The sequence below is a fragment of the Eurosta solidaginis genome, chromosome 2 (genome assembly GCF_040869045.1).
Source record: "Eurosta solidaginis isolate ZX-2024a chromosome 2, ASM4086904v1, whole genome shotgun sequence".
Taxonomy (NCBI): domain Eukaryota; kingdom Metazoa; phylum Arthropoda; class Insecta; order Diptera; family Tephritidae; genus Eurosta; species Eurosta solidaginis.
The window spans coordinates 129903455-129922609 of NC_090320.1; the positions used below are offsets into that span (position 1 = coordinate 129903455).

At 40.6% G+C, this 19155-nt stretch overlaps 1 protein-coding gene across 5 annotated transcripts in view; it reads right to left on the bottom strand.

Annotated features, from left to right (window-relative positions):
* Nucleotides 1–877: 877 nt before the first annotated feature.
* Ca-beta (Ca2+-channel-protein-beta-subunit) overlaps nt 878–19155 on the bottom strand; it is a 1568477-nt gene continuing 1550199 nt past the window's right edge. For 2 of the 5 annotated variants that reach the window (XM_067766218.1, XM_067766219.1), the window contains exon 9: nt 890–1607. In XM_067766218.1, coding sequence (XP_067622319.1) covers nt 1231–1607 — 377 coding nt within the window. In that variant the 3' untranslated portion in view covers nt 890–1230. Of the gene's footprint in view, nt 1608–19155 lie in introns of all 5 variants that reach the window. The other 3 variants (XM_067766220.1, XM_067766221.1, XM_067766223.1) reach the window with 3 other exon arrangements.

Consider the following 19155-nt stretch of genomic DNA (forward strand, 5'->3'; position numbering starts at 1 on the left):
CTTGTTTGCTTACGGTAAAGGAAATACGACGCAAATGCCATACCTGTACTTGAGAAGGCATTCCTTACTTCGGCACTTTCAACGAATATGCTGACTTTAATTTTGAAAGCGGCGTCAAAGCCTGTAAGCAAGAAGAAAATGGCACCTTCTCATAAACAAAGTATTTGTGCGCAACGAAGTATAAAATAGAAGACTGCGTTACTAACCAACGGTGATCAAGATCCGAATAAAAAACGAAGGATTTATAATATCATATTCATTTTAAACCATTCTACAAAGATTTCATTTTCCATATAAGTTTCTTGAATTTGGCAAGTTTTGCCTGGAAAATTTAAATAAGTACATATGGGGTATTCCATCCCATTTCGACCAATTTTGAACCCGACCCCTTTAGAATTGGCAGAAAGTTTTTCTTCTTTTTCTAGCTTACGAAAGACGTTTTTCAGAATTTTTTAAAATTTTTTCATCCAACTCAAAAAAAGTTATGAATTTAAAAAAAAAACGGTGTTTTTTTTTTCAAAATGCTATAACTTTTTCAAAAATTGACCGTTTGGGATCTTTTTTTTTTGTAAACTTGTTTCTAAATGTACTTTTCGGAAAAAATACAAACATTTTTAAAGTTTTTTTTTTTGAATTAAATAAAAAAAAAAAAATTATCGGCCCACTCCGGGATTAGTGGGGATGATTGCAGAATTGATTGAAGTTTTTTATGAGAAAAAAAGAAAATGGCGAAATTCGAAAAATCTCGAAAAACTGAAAAATTACAAAAAAAAAACTTTAAAATTTTTTTTGTATTATTTCCGAAAAGTACATTTAAAAACAAATTTTTACAAAAAAAATAGATCCCAAACGGTCAATTTTTGAAAAAGTTATAGCATTTTGAAAAAAACACCGTTTTTTTTTTAAATTCATAACTTTTTTGAGTTGGATGAAAAAATTTAAAAAATTCTGAAAAACGTCTTTCGTAAGCTAGAAAAAGAAGAAACACTTTCAGCCAATTCTAAAGGGGTCGGGTTCAAAATTGGTCGAAATGGGATGGAATACCCCATATACATATAATACTCTTTTGTCTGCTAATTTCGAATACTGCGGGTATTTTTAGTCACTGAATAGGCAACGCTTCTGAAAACACTTAGAAAATTTAAAATATTATATTCAGTGTATTATTAGCACTACTTTTATTTTAACTGCATCTGTTTTGTTCCGTTTGGCACCCTATATCCACGATTCCTATATAGCATTTAATACCCTCCTTCCACTGGTGACAACTCTGCAAGAATTGAACTCATCATGATCTATCATCGCAGCGCCACGCATTACCATTGATGTGTGATGTTGATCATCATCTAATGATCCGAAACACGTTATTCCTTGTGGAAAGGAAGTATTGCTATGTGTCGTTAGTTGCTCACTTACATAATCAGTTTCGTTTCGCTCCATCAAATTATATTTATCCTTCTCGTAGTGCAAATAGCCACGATCACCGAACCGCGTCCTATCGCGTTCCGGTCTACCAAGAGAATGTAGGTTATTGTGTTGGTTAACACCATCGGTGTCTATGATTCTTCCAACGATTTGTTGATGACTGCGTTGAAATGTTTTATTTTCTGAAAAAATAGTTTAAATTAATAACGTTTTGAATTTCGCACAAAATCATCGTGGTGGAAAATTTAGCTGAAGTAAAAATGAAAAAAATCTACTTGCAGAAATTGCCGAAAAGATTCGAAAATTTAAATAAAGTACTAAATTTTTGTCGACTTTATGACGTTTAGACCTAGAAACCACTTAAACTTTCTAATTATAATTAATTTGCAATCTCTTTAAGTTTAACCATAACCCTGGCTTTTGCCATCACTAAATATTCGTGCAAACAAAATGAAAAGTTTCTGAAATCATTTATGTAAATCTTCGCTTTATGGAGTTCGTCATTCTGGAAACGACACGTTCCCGAAATGCCGACCTTGCCATAGCACAATTTTGTCCTCCGAAGGATATAAAACCAGTTTTTCTTCACCCATTTCGAAGGATCTAAAAATATTAAAAAAATGTTTTCCGCAACCCTCTCAGCATAAGCTTCAAATTTAGGGGCAGGCTTTCACAATCTTTTTTATATGTGGACTATATTAAAGAAAAAACTGATTTTATATCCTACAGAGGACAACATTTTGCATAAATACGGCAAAATTGTCACATATCGTAACAAAATTGGGTACAAATATTTTCCTTATAGCAGGAAATATTTATAGTAAAAATGGATAAGATTGGTTAAGGACCACGCCCACTTTTATATAAATGACTTTGAAAGTTAATAAGTTAAATCTTAGCGAAAAATAGTTTTGTACCAATCGTATTTTGTGCCATTATAACAAGAAATGGGAAAAAATTCAAATATTGAAAAATGGGCGTGGCACTGCCCCTTTCTTACAAGGCATGTCTCAACGTTTCTGGAGCCATATCTCGAGGAAAAATTTGGTGCAAACAAGAAATATTTTCAGTGAAAATGGACTAAATCGGTTGTCATCCTCTTTTATATAAAACATTTTGTTAAAAAGCGTAGATGCAGGTAACAAGCTGTTTCTAGTAAAAGTAGAAAAATTTCGTTAATAACCCTGCCCTTCATTCCAAGCCGAAGGGGAAATTATCACATATATATAAGAAAATATTATATTCACATAAGTAGATACAATAATGTTAGAAAATGTCAGTAAATTATGTACTAAGATGTAATGAGGATTTGTTAGTGTAAGGGAACGGTTTGCCTGCGCGAAAACTAGTATAAAATGGAGAGAATTTTGTAAGAAGTTGAGGAGTAGCTAGCTAGGTATAGTAGCCTGCTAACGCCTTGTTTAGCGGTGAATAGGACTCCTGGGATTTTTCAGCTCACGAGCCTTTTAATTTGGGGTTTTTCCAACCCCGTCGTTAGAGGGATTGTGGTGGTTTTTCCACCTCCACAGCCTTCAGGAAGAACAGGGAATTCTTTAAGATTATACTCGGTGGGGGTTTTCCAACTCCACCGATTGGGAGGAAGTGGTGGTTTTCCCACCTCCACGGCCTTTAGCCCTAAGAGTAGTGTAGAATTTAAATTGAATAAAACAAATTATAACGTTTGAAATTGAAACAGGGTCTTTCTCTTTAAAAGGAGACAATAGGGGTAATTTTCTCTTTCCACAGGGATCCGGGACGGACTGAGCATACCCCGGCCAAAGGGAAAACCCCGTCACAAATGGCGCCCGAGCAGGGACACTGAATATAGAGTCACACTGTAAGCAAGTAACAATACGAGAATAATCACGAGAGAAGACAAAGATAATTAAAAACACGAGGATAACCACAGAGGATAGAGAGGATATAAACATACAGAAACCAACGAGGGACACATAGACGCAATGGCAAGAGTCACGTGGGTATATTACCTCAACCGCGAGGAGCTGGTGAAGTACGCGGTAGAATTTCAACTAGGGAGCAGTGGAACAGTGGACAAACAACGAAATTGCTTGGCGAGCTTCATTCAAACCAAAGGTAGCGAGTCAGGCCTCGAGGCTCGTTTCATCGAATTAGAGACCCAGCATCCAAGAGCAACAACTGCAAGGCCTGGCGACCAGTTAGCGTTACCAGGCAGCAGCGCCGTTTCAGCCGCGAATCAAACGATGGAGCAGAAGAAGAATCCGGTCGGTACACCCAGAAACGAGGAGCAGCAGACATACGCGATGTACCCACCAGCATCACATACAAATATAATGGATCGAGTACGTAAGTGGGGTCTGAAATATGACGGCGGCAATGACCTGTTATGTTTTATTGAACGGGTGGAAGAGCTGGCCGATAGCTACGATGTTGGTTGCAACTCCATCCCACGAGCGCAGGAGAGGGAAGCCTTTAAGAAAGACTTCCTCAGGTTTTTCCTAAGTCCCAGGTACTTTGAGGATTTGGATGACGAGATCCGGCAGCGAGTCCAGCGACCAGATGAGGCCTTTAAAGACTATGTGCTATCGTTACAGGGGCTAATGCGACACGCCGACTACACCGATGACAAAAATCTTGATAGAATATACAGAAATTCGAGGCGAAAGTAGCAGCTGTACGTAAATAGAAGCGAGTTTAGTAGCCCGGAGGGATTGGTCAGCCTATTTGAGGACTATGAAAACATGACGCCAGAGGAGGAAACACTAAAATCAACAGCAAGACCATTCGTACCACGAAGACCGGAGGAGAGATACCTGTACATGCAAACGGGCGAGAGAGAGAGGGAATACCCCAGACAGGAGGCCGCAGGAGCACAAGGCAGCGCAATTAGACCACAGTAAGGGACCATAGATCCAAGAAGCGTGTGCAGACGATGCGGGGAGAGCGGACACTTCGCCTGTGGGTGCCGCAACGAGCGACGCGACTTCTGTTGGCAGTGTGGCCGACCAGGCGTGTTGACGCGTGACTGCCGTCGAAGGCAGCCGGGAAATGGCCGCAGAATTGATAGCGAGGGGCGGTATCTCCAATAGCGAATCCTCGCACACAACAAAAACACTTAGGCAGACCCGAGGGCAAATCTTGGCTGCAATTACACTGGAGGGACTGTAATAAGTTCGTCGGTAATTAAAATAAAATATATTCGATGAACGCTTAAGTTCAGCGCAGAAATCAGATTGTTCTTTATTCAGAAATACTTTCTATTTTATAGTAAAATTACTTACAGTACTATTACAATATTTGCATACAATACTTACCCACTAAGAAAACCTACATTCTATTTCTATATACCTAGTCAGCAGAATATTCTTATTACCTGACTATGTAATAATATTTGGTCGGTCGCACTGGCAAACCAAAGCTGTCTATCAGTCATGCTGATCGATACGTGAGCTGGTGACGTATACGGGTTAAACAACTGTAAACGGATACGGCTCCCCGCTGGATTTAATATAACTTATCTATGCCCCTATGAGTTATTTGCGTGTGGTTGAAAGTGAAATTCATTTGGTTGTGTATTACAACCTAGGTTTTTTCTGGCATTTACATAAATACAAATATCTTGTATTGTGTTAATGCCACACCATCCACCTTAAGAAGAGTCACATACACTTGAGAACAATTGTATGTGATCCTTAAAGTGACTTAATGACCCACTTAGAGTTTAGATAAATTTTAATTGGTTTTTAGTTTTCTATTGTAATTTATTGTATTGCGGTAACTTGATATTGAGAGTGAAGAGTTTGTTTACTTATTTTTATATCCGTTTACATTTGATTGACATGTGTGATTTTGTGCTGACCCTTTTTTTCTTTGTTCTGTTGCTTGTACATTTTTTATGTTCTGAAGGGAGGAACGTATATAATTTGAGTTTTTGTACTGACTTTCGTATTTACATATTATTATTTTTTGTGTATTTATTTTGTATAGTTGTATGCTTGTGATTATGAGTAACGTTTTGCACCAAGTGTTATTGATATTTGTTTTTACATATCAGAGTTTTAAGTGTGTCGACCCACTTAAAATCTGTTTATGTTTACAAATTTATTATGAGCTAACAGTCACTTGATGCCAACATGGATTTGTATTTATTATTTTATTATTTTTTTTTTTATTTACATTTTCTTTCTTACTTATCTATGGTGCTGAGGCCATCCCCTCCCTCCCCACTCCCAAGTTCCATGAGGAGCTTGGGGTCGCCAGAGCCTCGTCTGTTAGTGAAACAGGATTGGCCGCAGATAGGTGAGGTTGACAATTGGGTTTGGAGAAGCTATATATTGCGCTGGCAACCTGAAGGGTTGCGCTACACAGCCCCTTGAATCTGCTATTTTAGTCGCCTCTTACGACAGGCATACCTACGGCGGGAATATTCTGAACCCCTAACCCGCTGGGGTACTAACACTAGGTCTCCTATTTTTATTTCCTTGCTGGCGCTAATTTTATCATAATTAAATTGTTGTTTCTCTATAGCTTCTTTTACAATTTTCTAGCTCTTTGTTGTGCTATTTGAAATCTATAATTAACTTCCTTGTCATAAGCTTCGTGTTTATGCAATGGGCTTAAATTATTTTCGTCTAGAAATTCGTAGGTCGGGGGGTTTTTCGCGAATATAAGCTCGTAAGGACAATACCCGTGTACGGTCGATGGTGTCGTATTGTAACAGTGCGCGAAATACCTGAGGTATTCATCCCAATCATCTTTGTCACTGGATATGTATGAACGTACGTATTCATCAAATGTTCTGTGGCTACGTTCTACAGAGCCCAAAGTTTGATGCTGGTATGGTGTTGACACTTTATGCTTACATTTTAGCAGTTTAGTTCTTCGAATAAGCTATTTTTGTATTCAGTTCCCATGTCTGATAGGATTGTTTTCATGCAACCATAAGTCAGAATGAAGTGCTCGAATACAGCTTTAGCAACTATTATCGCATGTTTGCTCGCGACTGGTATTGCTACCAAATTTTTGGAGATCGCATATAATGGTAACTGCGTATTCGTTTCCATTTATCGATTTCGGTAATGGTCCGACTGTATCGATCTGTACTATATCAAAAGCCTTCGGATGTGTCTCCGTTATTGTCATTGGTTCTTTTATATGCTTATTAACCTTATTCTTTTTGCAGTGGATGCAGTTATTTACGTATTTCTTTATGTCACCTCGCATATTTTTCCAGCTATAGTTTTGCTTGACTTTCTTTATCATGCGATTTATTCCTGGGTGGCCACCACCACAGGACAAAACGAAGTATGTACCTGCTGTCATCGAGCAAAGAGTAAGCGCATATGCGCCTTGGCAACAACGCTACTGTTGGCAGCCATAATTTCGAAATAGTAAAAGACTTCGTTTATTTGGGAACCAGCATCAACACTAGCAACAACATCAGCACTGAAATCCAGCGAAGAATCAATCTTGCCAATAAATGCTACTTTGGATTAGGTAGGCAATTGAAAAGTAAAGTCCTCTCTCGGCGAACGAAAATCATACTCTACAAGTCACTTAGCGTACCCGTCCTGCTATATGGGGCAGAAGCATGGACCATGACAACAGCAGATGAAGCGGCTTTGGGAGTGTTCGAGAGAAAAGTTCTTCCAAAGATTTATGGACCTCTACGCGTTGGCGATGGCGAGTACCGAAGAAGATTTAATGATGAGTTGTACGAGCTATACGCAGACATCAACAAAGTCCAGCGAATTAAAACGCAGCGGCTGCGCTGGCTAGGCCATGTTATGCGAATGAAAGATGATGCTCCGGCCAAGTTGGTGTGGCCAATTGGCGCCGGTTGGCGGAGAGAAGGAGCGACTGGTGCGCCTTGTTGGACGGTCAATACTGTTTAGACGGTTAAGCGCCAATTAAGTAAGTAAGTAAGGCCACCACTAATAGGATCGTCAAGATATTTGTGCAAGATTTCTTTAATTTTCCTAGGATTTGTCACATATGTAACCTCTGGGGTTAGTGCTATTTTTAACTTTTTGCGAACCTTGGTACCTTCTTCTATAAATTTGCCTACTCGAGTATAATTACTTTTAAACAATTTGTCCCCCAAGGACAACTGTATTTGTTCAAGTCCTAAATTGGCAGCTTCTTTTTCAAGCCTGATAAAGAATTGTCCTAAGTCAATTTTATCATCTACAATTAGGTTGCTTGTATTTATAGTGATACAAATTTTCTTTCCCTTTTTGAAATATAATTTCGGGGAATTGAAAACGAGCCTGACATGTCTTTTTATTTCAAATTTATTTAGCGCTTCATATATTTTGGGGTTCTCTGTGTGACTTTCTTCAATTTTAACATTATTTTTGATATTTTTAGCTACTGGTCTAGTTGTGACTTTCATTATTTTGCATGCTTCCACTGACATTTCCTTTAAATTTGTTATGTTAATGCGAGACAATGCGTCCGCGACATGGTTTTCTTTTCCGGCAATGTACTCCACTTCAAAATCACATTCCTCTAAATCGAGTCTTACTCGTGTTAACTTAGACGAAGGGCTCTTCATCGAGATGTTAAAGAGCGATGGCCGGTTTTAATTAGGAATTTTCTGCCATAGACATATGGTCTGAAGAAGGTTATGGCCCAATGGATTGCTGCTAAATCTTTTTCTATTGCAGTTTTGTTATTTTAACTTTTTGTCAAGGATCTAGAAGCGTAAGCAATTGGTAACTGTTTGCCATCGTGTTCTTGGCTAAGGACTGCTCCGCAAGCATACCCACTAGCGTCTGTTGTTATGCTGAATTCTTTATTGAAGTCGGGATATTGCAAAAGTTTTGGGCTAATTAATTCTTCCTTTAAGTAGACAAAAGCATTTTGACATTCTTCTGTCCAGTCGAAGGAAACATTCTTTTTACAAAGCCTAGTTAATTCTCTTGAGTACTCTGCGAAATTCGGTACAAATCTTCTGTAATAATTGCGGAACGCTACGAATCTTTTAACTTCATCTGCTATTTTTGGTGTTGGGTAGTTTTAAACTGTTTCAAATTTGCTTGGGTCGGGTAGTATTCTTGCTTGTGCATTTATGTCCTACATAAGTTACTTCTTGGCTGAAAAATAGACATTTATCTGGATGTAATTTTAAGCTAAACATCTCTTAAATTTTTCAGCATGTGTTTTTCTGAACACCCTAGTACAACTGAATCATCCGTATAGAGAAATGCTTGAGATGGTTTGAGGCCTGCAAATGCCAGTGTCATCATTCTTTGGAATGAGCTTGGTGCTACTTTTAATCCATAGGGTAGTCTTTTGAATCTATATGTGCCATTTTCCGCTGTGAATGAGGTTATATCTCTAGAATCTGGGTGTAATTCTATTTGATGAAAACCTGACATAAGATCTAGGCATGAACAATATTTTGCTCATCCAAGTTGATCTAAAATATCATCAATTCTTTGAAGTGGGAATTTATCCGCTCCTAATTTTTTGTTTACTTGTCTGTAGTCAATTACCAATCTTCATCTTTTTCCTGTGTTGTCTGGTAGTGATTTTTTAGGTACCAGTAAAATTGGACTATTGTACTCTGATATTGAGGGTTCTATAATGTCATCTTCTAGTGTGTCGTCTTTCATGTGTAGATTTTGCTTGTAAAAAATATTAGAGGAAATTGGTTCTGTCTCTAGTGCAAATATGTGTATGAATTCTGTGAATAATGAAGTTAATTGGGAATTGCCAAATTTTGGGAAATTTTTAGTTAATCTTTTTAATTTTTCTGTGTCATTACTCTGTTTATTGTGTGTGTTTGTTTTAATTAATGTATAGTCATCTAAATTTTCAGTTTTTATTTTGTAATTTTGAATAGTTGTGTTTTTATGTGTGCTGTTTATAATTCTGACGAAAGTTTGATCTTTATTTGTGATTGCGTTTGCTATAAAAATTCCTTCAGATAATTGTTGATGGCGTATGAAGATTTTTTACTATCAGTGTTTATTGTTACTTGTCGAATGACTCCGATCTGGCAGGGATCGTAATTGTATTGACGGACAGACAATTTTGTTTGTTGTTTGCATTATTATTGTTTGTGGAAAATCATAGTCATTAGTTTATCCTCTGTTTTTCCATTGTCTAAAATACAGTTATACTTCTTTATAAAGTCTAGTCCTATTATTTCATCGCATGGAATTGGAAAGTCGTCTTCTACTACGTGAAATTTATGGTAAATTAAGAGTTCGTCGCCTTTTAAATCCGATTTGACTGTGCCTAATGTGTTGGTTACACCTTGACCAATGCCCTTTGACTCTATTATTTGTGTTGTGTTTATTTGTTTATGATTATCTACTTGATTCTTTTTAATAATTGAGATATCTGCTCCTGTATCTACAAAAAAATTTGAAATTGAGTTATTTAATGATCTTGTAGATATATAACTATTAAAGTGTAGGTTTAGTACATGTGGCGTATACCATCCCATTTCGAGCAATTTTGAACCCGACCCCTTTAGAATTGGCTGAAAGTTTTTCTTCTTTTTCTAGCTTACGAAAGACGTTTTTCAGAATTTTTTAAAATTTTTTCATCCAACTCAAAAAAAGTTATGAATTTTAAAAAAAACACCGTTTTTGTTTTCAAATTGCTATAACTTTTTCAAAAATTGACCGTTTGGGATCTGTTTTTTTTTTTTTAATTTATTTTTAAATGTACTTTTCGGAAAAAATACAAACAAATTTTCAAAGTTTTTTTTTTGTAATTTTTCAGTTCTTCTAGATTTTTCGAATTTCGCCATTTTTTTTCTGAATAAAAACTTCAATAAATTATGCAATCATCCCCAATAATCCCGGAGAGGGCCGATAAATTTTTTTTTTTATTTAATTGAAAAAAAAAACTTTAAACATTTTTTTGTATTTTTTCCGAAAAGTACATTTAAAAACAAATTAAAAAAAAAAAAGATCCCAAACGGTAAATTTTTGAAAAAGTTATAGCATTTTGAAAAAAACACCGTTTTTTTTTTAATTCATAACTTATTTTGAGTTGGACACCGTTTTTGTTTCAATTAAATAAAAAAATAAAAAAAATTATCGGCCCACTCCGGGATTAGTGGGGATGATTGCAGAATTGATTGAAGTTTTTTATGAAAAAAAAAAATAAATGGCGAAATTCGAAAAATCTGGAAAGACTGAAAAGTTACAAAAAAAAAACTTTAAAAATTTTTTTGTATTTTTTCCGAAAAGTACATTTGAAACCAAATTTAAAAAAAAAAGATCCCAAACGGTCAATTTTTGAAAAAGTTATATCATTTTGAATAAAACACTGTTTTTTTTTTTAAATTCATAACTTTTTTTGAGTTGGATGAAAAAATTTGAAAAAATTCTGAAAAACGTCTGTCGTAAGCTAGAAAATGAAGAAAAACTTTCAGCCAATTCTAAAGGGGTTGGGTTCAAAATTGGTCGAAATGGGATGGAATACCCCATATATTTTTCTATTTACTGATCTTGAAGTGGAGTTTCCTGGTTTTCCTGCTGAGTTAAACTTCGCACATTGCGGGTCTGATTGCAAGGTATGTTATTGTTTTGGGTTTGTGACCCTCGTCGGGAATTATTACTATTATTATTCTTTGTTCCAAGGTTGTTATTACATCTCTGTTGCGGTCCAAATCTTCTACCTCGGTAATTCCCATAGTTGCTACTTCGGTAACCTTCACGGAAATTACTCCGGTATTGATTTTGTTGCCGTATATTTAAGATTGTATTTGAGCTGCCCGTTATTTCGGTACAGCTATTTGTAAATTTGGAAATCGCATCGTTCATGGTTGTGAACGTTCCTTGCTTTTTACTTTCTCGTTGGAGCAGTTCTTACACATCGCTTTGACTGCTGCTTGAGTTGCATATCTGGTTGCCAAGTCTGGGTTTAAGCCATCCGAGATATATGCTCCCTCCAAGGACCTAGTTATTTTTTCTATTTCCGCTGTGTACTGATTTGCAGTTTTGCTGCGCTGTTGGATATTTAGGAGTTTTGCTGCCTCTTATTGCCGTTCTCAATTTTAATTTTATTTGTGTAATTGTAGTTTCGTTGCTAATAAAATTTCTTGCAGTGCCTTTTAGCTTGGTCTTTATCATGGTTATAGCTAAGGCTTCATGATTATCCTTGATTTGATCGAGGATATAAAGGGCGTCTAAGAAACTATGCAAATTTTCAGGCTTACCATCAAACTCTGGTAGCACTGATGAGGCATTTTTGATGAATTCCACCACTGTTTGTGTCGATGTCACGTTTATGAGTGGGAGATCTAGTAGTTTATGTTCTTCCACTGATCAAGTGTGACACAATGCTGGTTATGGGGTGCGGTTTCGGGAAAGTTCGGTTAGAACTGAGCTAAAATCAACTTGAAGATTTTCCTCTACTGTAGTTGGTTGTAACGAATTTACTGCAAATACTCTTATTTCAAACCTTCTACTAAAGTTAGAATCACTAAACTGTTGAATAAATAACTCCAATATTGAATAATGGAAAAATGGCCTTTATTCAAGTACTTCACAATAAATAACTGTACTATTGCCCCATAGATAGCGTGCTTAATAGAAACTGATTATTGCGTCTCTACCGTTGGTGCTTTTATACTCTGTGATTTCCTCGTTGCATCTTCTAGGCGCTTCCAGAATTTACTTAGTTACTGCCATATAATTATAACTACAGATGCACGTGTATAGCTTCTAATATGCGCGTGTATTTGTGAGCGACATTTCCACAATTACAATTGCATACTTTTGGGAGCATCTCAGATAATATATGCATGTGTTTATGCATCTCTTCTCCGCTGCGTGTACATATGTGTAGACATAATGATTGAATTATTGATGTGCGTACAGTCACTGCTTAGCATCAGCTTAGAGATGGCAATACCCCTTAGTGTTGCTAATATTCGTAAAACTATGTTATACCTTGCTAAAAAAGATACTAATTTGTCGCGTATGTGGGAAAATAATTGGTAAGCTTCTGTTTGGTGCTCTTGTGAGTATATTTTTTACTGTATTGATTATCTGTCCTATATTATTTAGGGCTTCTACGATCGTGTTTATATGTTTAACTATAGTTTGTGGTTTTATCGTGGCGTTTTTATTTATGCATTTGTGTGCTTTTTCCGCTTTAATTTTTTCTTCAGATAATTTGTCATAAATGTCTTGCCATTTATTCATTTTATTTAAATGCGTTGTTGAACATTATTTGATTGTCTCAATTTACTTTTTATGTAATTTTTTATTAAAATTGCAAGTGTGACAAACAAGAATTTAATTACGCGTGCAAAGATAGTTAACCATTTATCTGGGTTTTCTTCTTTATTTTCTACACTCAGTTTTGGTTCATATTTGATTTATTTATCTGCAGGATTTTTCTCAGTATTTTTCTTACCAAATTCATAGCCAGCTATTGCTATCGTTATGCCTTCAGCTATTTTATTCCACCAAGACATTTTAGTAGATTTCCCTAAACATTTGCCATCAAATTGAATAAATTGGACAAACATTTTTTTTCTATTTTAGTTTATTTTCCTTAATCATTGAATTTTTTCTTTATATTTAATCCTATATGCTGTAATTGTTGTTCTATTTAGGATTTTGTAAGTTTCACTATTTCCCTTCTTTTCTTAAATTGTCTACCTCCCTGCTTCCTTCTTCGTATTTTTGGGGCAGGTACTTTTGAGATTTCTTCTGTTTTATGCAACTTGTTCCTTCGCCGATACTCTTCTATAGTGTTCGGTTTCGGACCTTGCTTATCGGATATATTTTTTAAAATTTTTCTGAAATTTTTATAAAATGTAACGTAGCGTTACAATAACGTAACTCCCCCTGTATTCCCTTATTCATCTAAACCTGAACCTCCCTGTACTTATTTTTCCATAGCATATTCAACAACCACTAAATTGCAAACCAATGAAAAAGCACAATAATGGTGCGTCGACTTCTCAACCAGTTTCTATAGCATGGCCGAAAACCACTTGTACTTATTGTTTTATAGCGTAGCCAACAACCACTAAAATAGCAAACCAATGAAAACCACAATAATGGTGCATTGAATTCTCAACCAGTTTGCGGCACCACCCATATAAACATTGAATTTGCATTTTTGCAATTCAGTCCTCGCAGGTGAGCCAGCGGGAGTGGTTGTCTTTTTAAAGACAAAATTGCCACTCCGGCTAGCTGGCCGAGTGGAAGGGGGCGCTGTCATGGCGCGGGTCACCCTCCACCAGAGTTGGACGACGCGAGTGGTGTCTTCGGACTATCCTTCCCTCCGTCGCCCACCCTGGTGTTGAGCGGCCCGCTGCCTTAATGACCAAATAACCCCCCTCCCCCGCGGCTCGGACTGAGCGGAAGGGGCGCTGTCATGGCGCGAGTCACCCTTCACCTGGGCTGGACGACGCGAGTGGTGTCTTCGGACTATCCTTCCCTCCGTCGTCCACCTCGGTGTTGAGCGGCCCGCTGCCTTAATGAACAAATGGCCCCCTCCCCCCTCAGCTCTGATTTTAGTAGGCTGGCCGGAGCGGAGGAACCACTCCCTCTAGTTAGCTGGGGAGAAGAGGGTGCGGCCGTGACGCGAGTCACCCCCTGCTGGACCAGGGCGACGCGAGTGGTGTCTTCGGACTACCCTTCCCTCCGTCGTCCTGGCCTGGTAAGGAATGACCCGCCGCCCGAACGACCGCACGACCCCCTCTCCGCAGCTCTGGTTTCGGCCGTGAGCCGATGCGTGCGCACAAGGGGCTACCGCTGCGCCGTTAAGGTGCACTTCCCCTCCGCCACGGGTCGACCCACGGCGTCTCGGCTGGTACAACCCCACCCCCCTTACGCACCTTCTACTAGTGTGCAAGTAGGGAGGCGGGGGTGTCCAGCGGTGAAACCAGCACTAACCCGAGTCCTCGCAGTTTCTCCCGCAGGTGACTGACCCCGCCGATTACCGAGCCTGCCGAAGACGTTCGATCAGCCCGATCCTGCCAAAGCCGACCGACCGACCAATACAAGTCCGCTGGTACGCCCACCCTATCCCGCCCGGAACACGCTGCCGCTGTCCAGGTAAACCCCGTCGCCAGCCCATCTCCCCTCTCACCACGGCCCTAGTACGCGCTCCGTAGCCCACCGCCGCATCGTCGCCCCTCTGGTGCCGCCGCTGCTACGACGACCGTTGGCCGTTCGCTATCCTACCGCCGTTAAGCCGCTGCATCCGTCGCGCCGCTGCTACGACGTCCGTTGGCCGTTCGACATCCTACCGCCGTTAAGCCGCTGCATCCGTCACGCCGCTGCTACGACGACCGTTGGCCGTTCGCCACCCTACCGCCGTTAAGCCGCTGCATCCGTCACGCCGCTGCTACGACGTCCGTTGGCCGTCCGCCATCCTACCACCGTTAAGCCGCTGCATCCGCCCCGTCTCTGCGACGACGACCGTTGGCCGCTTGCCATCCTACCGCAGTTAAGCCGTTGCTTCTATCCCGCCGCTGCTTCCGTACCGCCGTACCAGTCCGTCTGTTACCCGACCGTTCAGCCGCCCTACCGAACCTCCGTTAGTCGACGCTCCGCCCCCCTCGCCATCTTGCGACGGAAAGCTGCTGTCCGCCTAATATCTCCAGCCGTGTGTGCGTGTGTTCGTAACACATAAATATTGTGTATTTATTCAGTAGGGGTTTGTGGGACCTTTACTCGACTCTGGATTGACTGAGCGTTACCCCAGCCTTAGACAAAACCCACCTCATAAATGGCGCCCGAGCAGGGACCCTCCTCCGCAGATGACCGTGGAAAAACAACTGCAACCACCACCAACACTGCCGGGGCGGGTTCAACGAACACATCGCTAGAAACAACACACACACAGGCTCCGGAAGGCACGCTGCTGAACACCGACTCGCTCAGATCTACCTACTTAGGAAGGAGAAGATGATCGAGGAGTGTAAGGAACACCGAATCGACGTGGAAGGCCAAACCGTAGCCGAGCTGCGTCGCGCCCTGAGTACTTACGTGCGAGCGAAACGCGCCAGGAAATCCAGTGAAGACCTGTTGAAAGAGCTGGAACGAGAAGTGAACGAGGAAGAGGGGAAGTTCGCTACGCTACCCCAGCCAACAACAAAGCTGATCCCTTCAATCCAGATCCACAGCCCACAGCCGCACGGAGGAAAGAGAGAGAACGCATTACCGAAACGAGACGAAATGAGCGACGGTAAACTTATGAATACCGTTCGCCGCTGGGACTTGCACTTTTCGGGGGAGGAGTCACTGCACGAATTTCTTGAGAGGATAGAGGAGCCGGCCGAATGCTACCGCATCCCCGTCGACCGACTCCTCCCAACACTGCCGGAGCTTCTATGTGGGAAAGCACTGCAATGGTACCGCGTCCGTAAGCAACACATACACCGCTGGAGCGATCTGCGGAGGGAGGTGCAAAATTTTTTTCTACCTAAGCGACACATACGACATTTGGAAGAGGCCATCCGACAACGCAAACAGCAAGGCCGAGAGAAGGCCAAGGACTACATCCTCGCACTGGAAACGCTGATCCGCCAACACCCGACGATGTGCGAAGAGAATCACCTCGAACGGATCTATGATGGTCTACGCGTGGAATACCGCCTTTTCGTCAAACGCAGCGAGTTTAGGACGATCGAGGAGCTCCTGGAGCTAACGGAAGAGTATGAGCTGTTAAGAGGCGAGGAAGCGAAACAGGGAAAAATGGTGGCCCACAGCCTATACCACCTACCCATGAAATACGACAGCAAAGAGTGCTGTTGGCGCTGCAAGGAACGCGGACACCACCGCTTCCAATGTAAGGGCACCTGGAGGAAGTTCTGCTCCCGGTGTGGCCAAGACAACATCCTCTCCAGGGACTGCCCATGCCCTCCGACTAGCCCAATTACCGAGAACGCATCCCGAACGCCGTCCAACGCTATTAAAGGAAGCCGCCAAGCACCGTACGTCCGACCAGAGAAGCCGAGGGAACCACCCGCCAGCAAATCAACCGCAAAAACACAAGTAGGTGGCCGATTCTATATACCAGTGGTCATCGAGGACATGAGCGTGCGCGCACTAGTGGACACCGGTGTAGGGTTATATTTATATTCAACTTTAAATGTACCTACTTTAAATGAATTTAATTTTTGTTCTTGTTAATTTTTTATATTTCAATTTTGAGATTATTCTTTCAAAAATTTTCATTCGGTTATGAATTTTTAAAACGTATTGTAACATACATTAAGGAGGCATTAAAATAAAGATATTTTATAAAAAATAAAATAGTGTTTGTTCAATTAAATAGTGGTATATTTATCAACTACCACATTGGCGATCAGCCAGGCCTTTTTTAAAAAACCTACAGTGATAAGAAAAACGCTCATCGTTAATTAAGACTAAGGATCACGCTGATTTGTTGGAAGTATTTTTAAAAGCTCTATTGGAATGATCAAAAATCGTAGCTAAAACAATGCTGTCTTATGTTGCGAATAATGAAAACGGAGAATCTGAAATATCAGTTTATTAAGCATTTGGCAACGGCAAATGATTCATCCACACAACAAGCTGAAATGAACGCAGCCAAACAGGCATTAGAAAATTAGCGTGATTTATTCCCTAAATTGGATCATCAAAAATGTGTTATTGCCAAAAGGAGTTAAAAAGCAAAAATTAGAACAAACAATTAGCGGTGCGATTTATTAATAACATCCTGTATAAAATTAAAATAATTAAAAAATAAAATCTAAATTTAACTAAAAGATTAATTTGAAATAAAGAGCAGAAAATTTACAAATGCTCAGTTACTTGTTAATATTTTTGAGATACTGAACGCGGAATATATTAAAGCTAGAAAGCAACCAATCAAACGTTAAGCAATAACACCACAAAAGCGTGTAAGAAAACAAGCAGCTACCAAAATAACTACAAAGAAAGCATGAACAAATAACAACAAATATAATAGGAAAAACAGCTCACTTGCGAGTGCAGAGAACGTGTAGAAAAGGAACTCAAGAATTTGTTATGCAATTTTGGATTTTCTGGACAAACATATTATTTCGAAATAAGTAAAAAATATACAATTGCGAGAAATATTTGGTGAGCTGTATCTAGCATTAATATTATTTATATGTATATGTATCAAAATAGATTAAACATTTTATACCTAGAAAAGAACAACATCAAGGCGCGCCCCAACAAGCGAAGTATCCAGCTGGCAGACCAAACGTGTGTCTTTACATCGAATTCCTACCCGGCAAGGATTGTGTATCAAGGACGAGCCACAGACGCGATGCTGTCCGTTATCCCAAACTTGGCCGAACAGGTAATCCTCGGAATGGACTTCCTAAGAAAGAGGGGAATCATCCTTACGCTGGATTGCCAGCCGCTAGAGGCCACCGTGACCAAGAGAGCACCCGAACTGGATACGCTATGTGCATTGACGAGCCGAGAACACCTGAGCGACGAACAAAACACGGAACTGGGAAACTTCCTGGCGCATCACCAAAAGCGGTTTGGCGAAATAATCGGACCAAGCACTGCAGCCGAGCATACGATTCGTCTCAAACACAACCGACCGCTGAAGCAACGATACTACCCCCGCAACCCGGGCAACCATGCAATCATCACGGCCGTGGGAAATAGTAACCGCTGACTTCGTGGGACCACTGCCCCGTTCCAAGCAAGGAAATACTTGTCTCCTCGTCATGGTGGATAAATTCTCCAAGTGGGTGGAATTGATCCCAGTGCACCAAGCGACAACGACAAGCGTAATCAAAGCACTCCAAGAAAGAGTCATATACCGATTTGGCTGCCCGAAAACCTTCCTCACCGACAATGGTAAACAATTCGTCGGGAAGGCATTAGCAGCGTTTTTGAACGACCACCGCATCGATAACAAGTTTACGGCAGCTTACGCCCCGCACGAAAACCCCACCGAGCGAACCAACCGAGTCGTGAAAACCATGATAGCTTAGCGATGCAAGGACGACCACCGCACCTGGGACCAGGAGATTCCGCAAATAGCATTCGCGATAAACACGGCTAGCCACGAATCGACAACAGCATCAGCAGCAGAAATCAACTTCGGTAGAGACCTTACAGTACCGCAGCAAGTGCGCACGGAGGGAGCAGTACCAGCAGAGCCACCAACCGTACCACCGTCCATCACCAAGTCATGGGACGAGATAAAAGGGCACCTATCCAAAGCTTCAAAGCAACAGAAAAAACACTACGACTTACGCAGACGGCAATGGAAGCCACTCATAGGCGAGCAGGTGATGAAAGGGGACCACCCACTCTCATCCGCGGCCGACAAATTCGCCCAGAAGTTAGCACCAAAATTTTCCGGCCCGTACTTGGTGATGGAATATGTTTCCACGAACACGGTGAAAGTAGGCCACCCGGGGCAAACAAAGCAACAACAAGCGCACTTGCAAGATTTAAAGCCGTACGAATTCTAAACAACCCTCGTTTTGCTTACTCATTGCAGGAAGCAAACCGTCCAACAATGAGTCGAAAACAGCGGCAACCCACACCACCGGACTCACCGAAACCGATACGCCCGTGGCGCCCGCCGTTTGAGGCAACAGTGTGGCCGGCAAACAAACCGAAGATTCAGAGAATCCAAATTTTTCATGGGCCACCAATAGAGCAACTAATGGCCGTAAAAGAAGACCCTCAACCAGAGCCACAGGGACGGGGCGACACCGAATACATCGAAACGAAGAAAACGTCATACGAAGAGGGGCACCCCGATCCCGAACAATTTTTCGGGGAACTAAAGCTA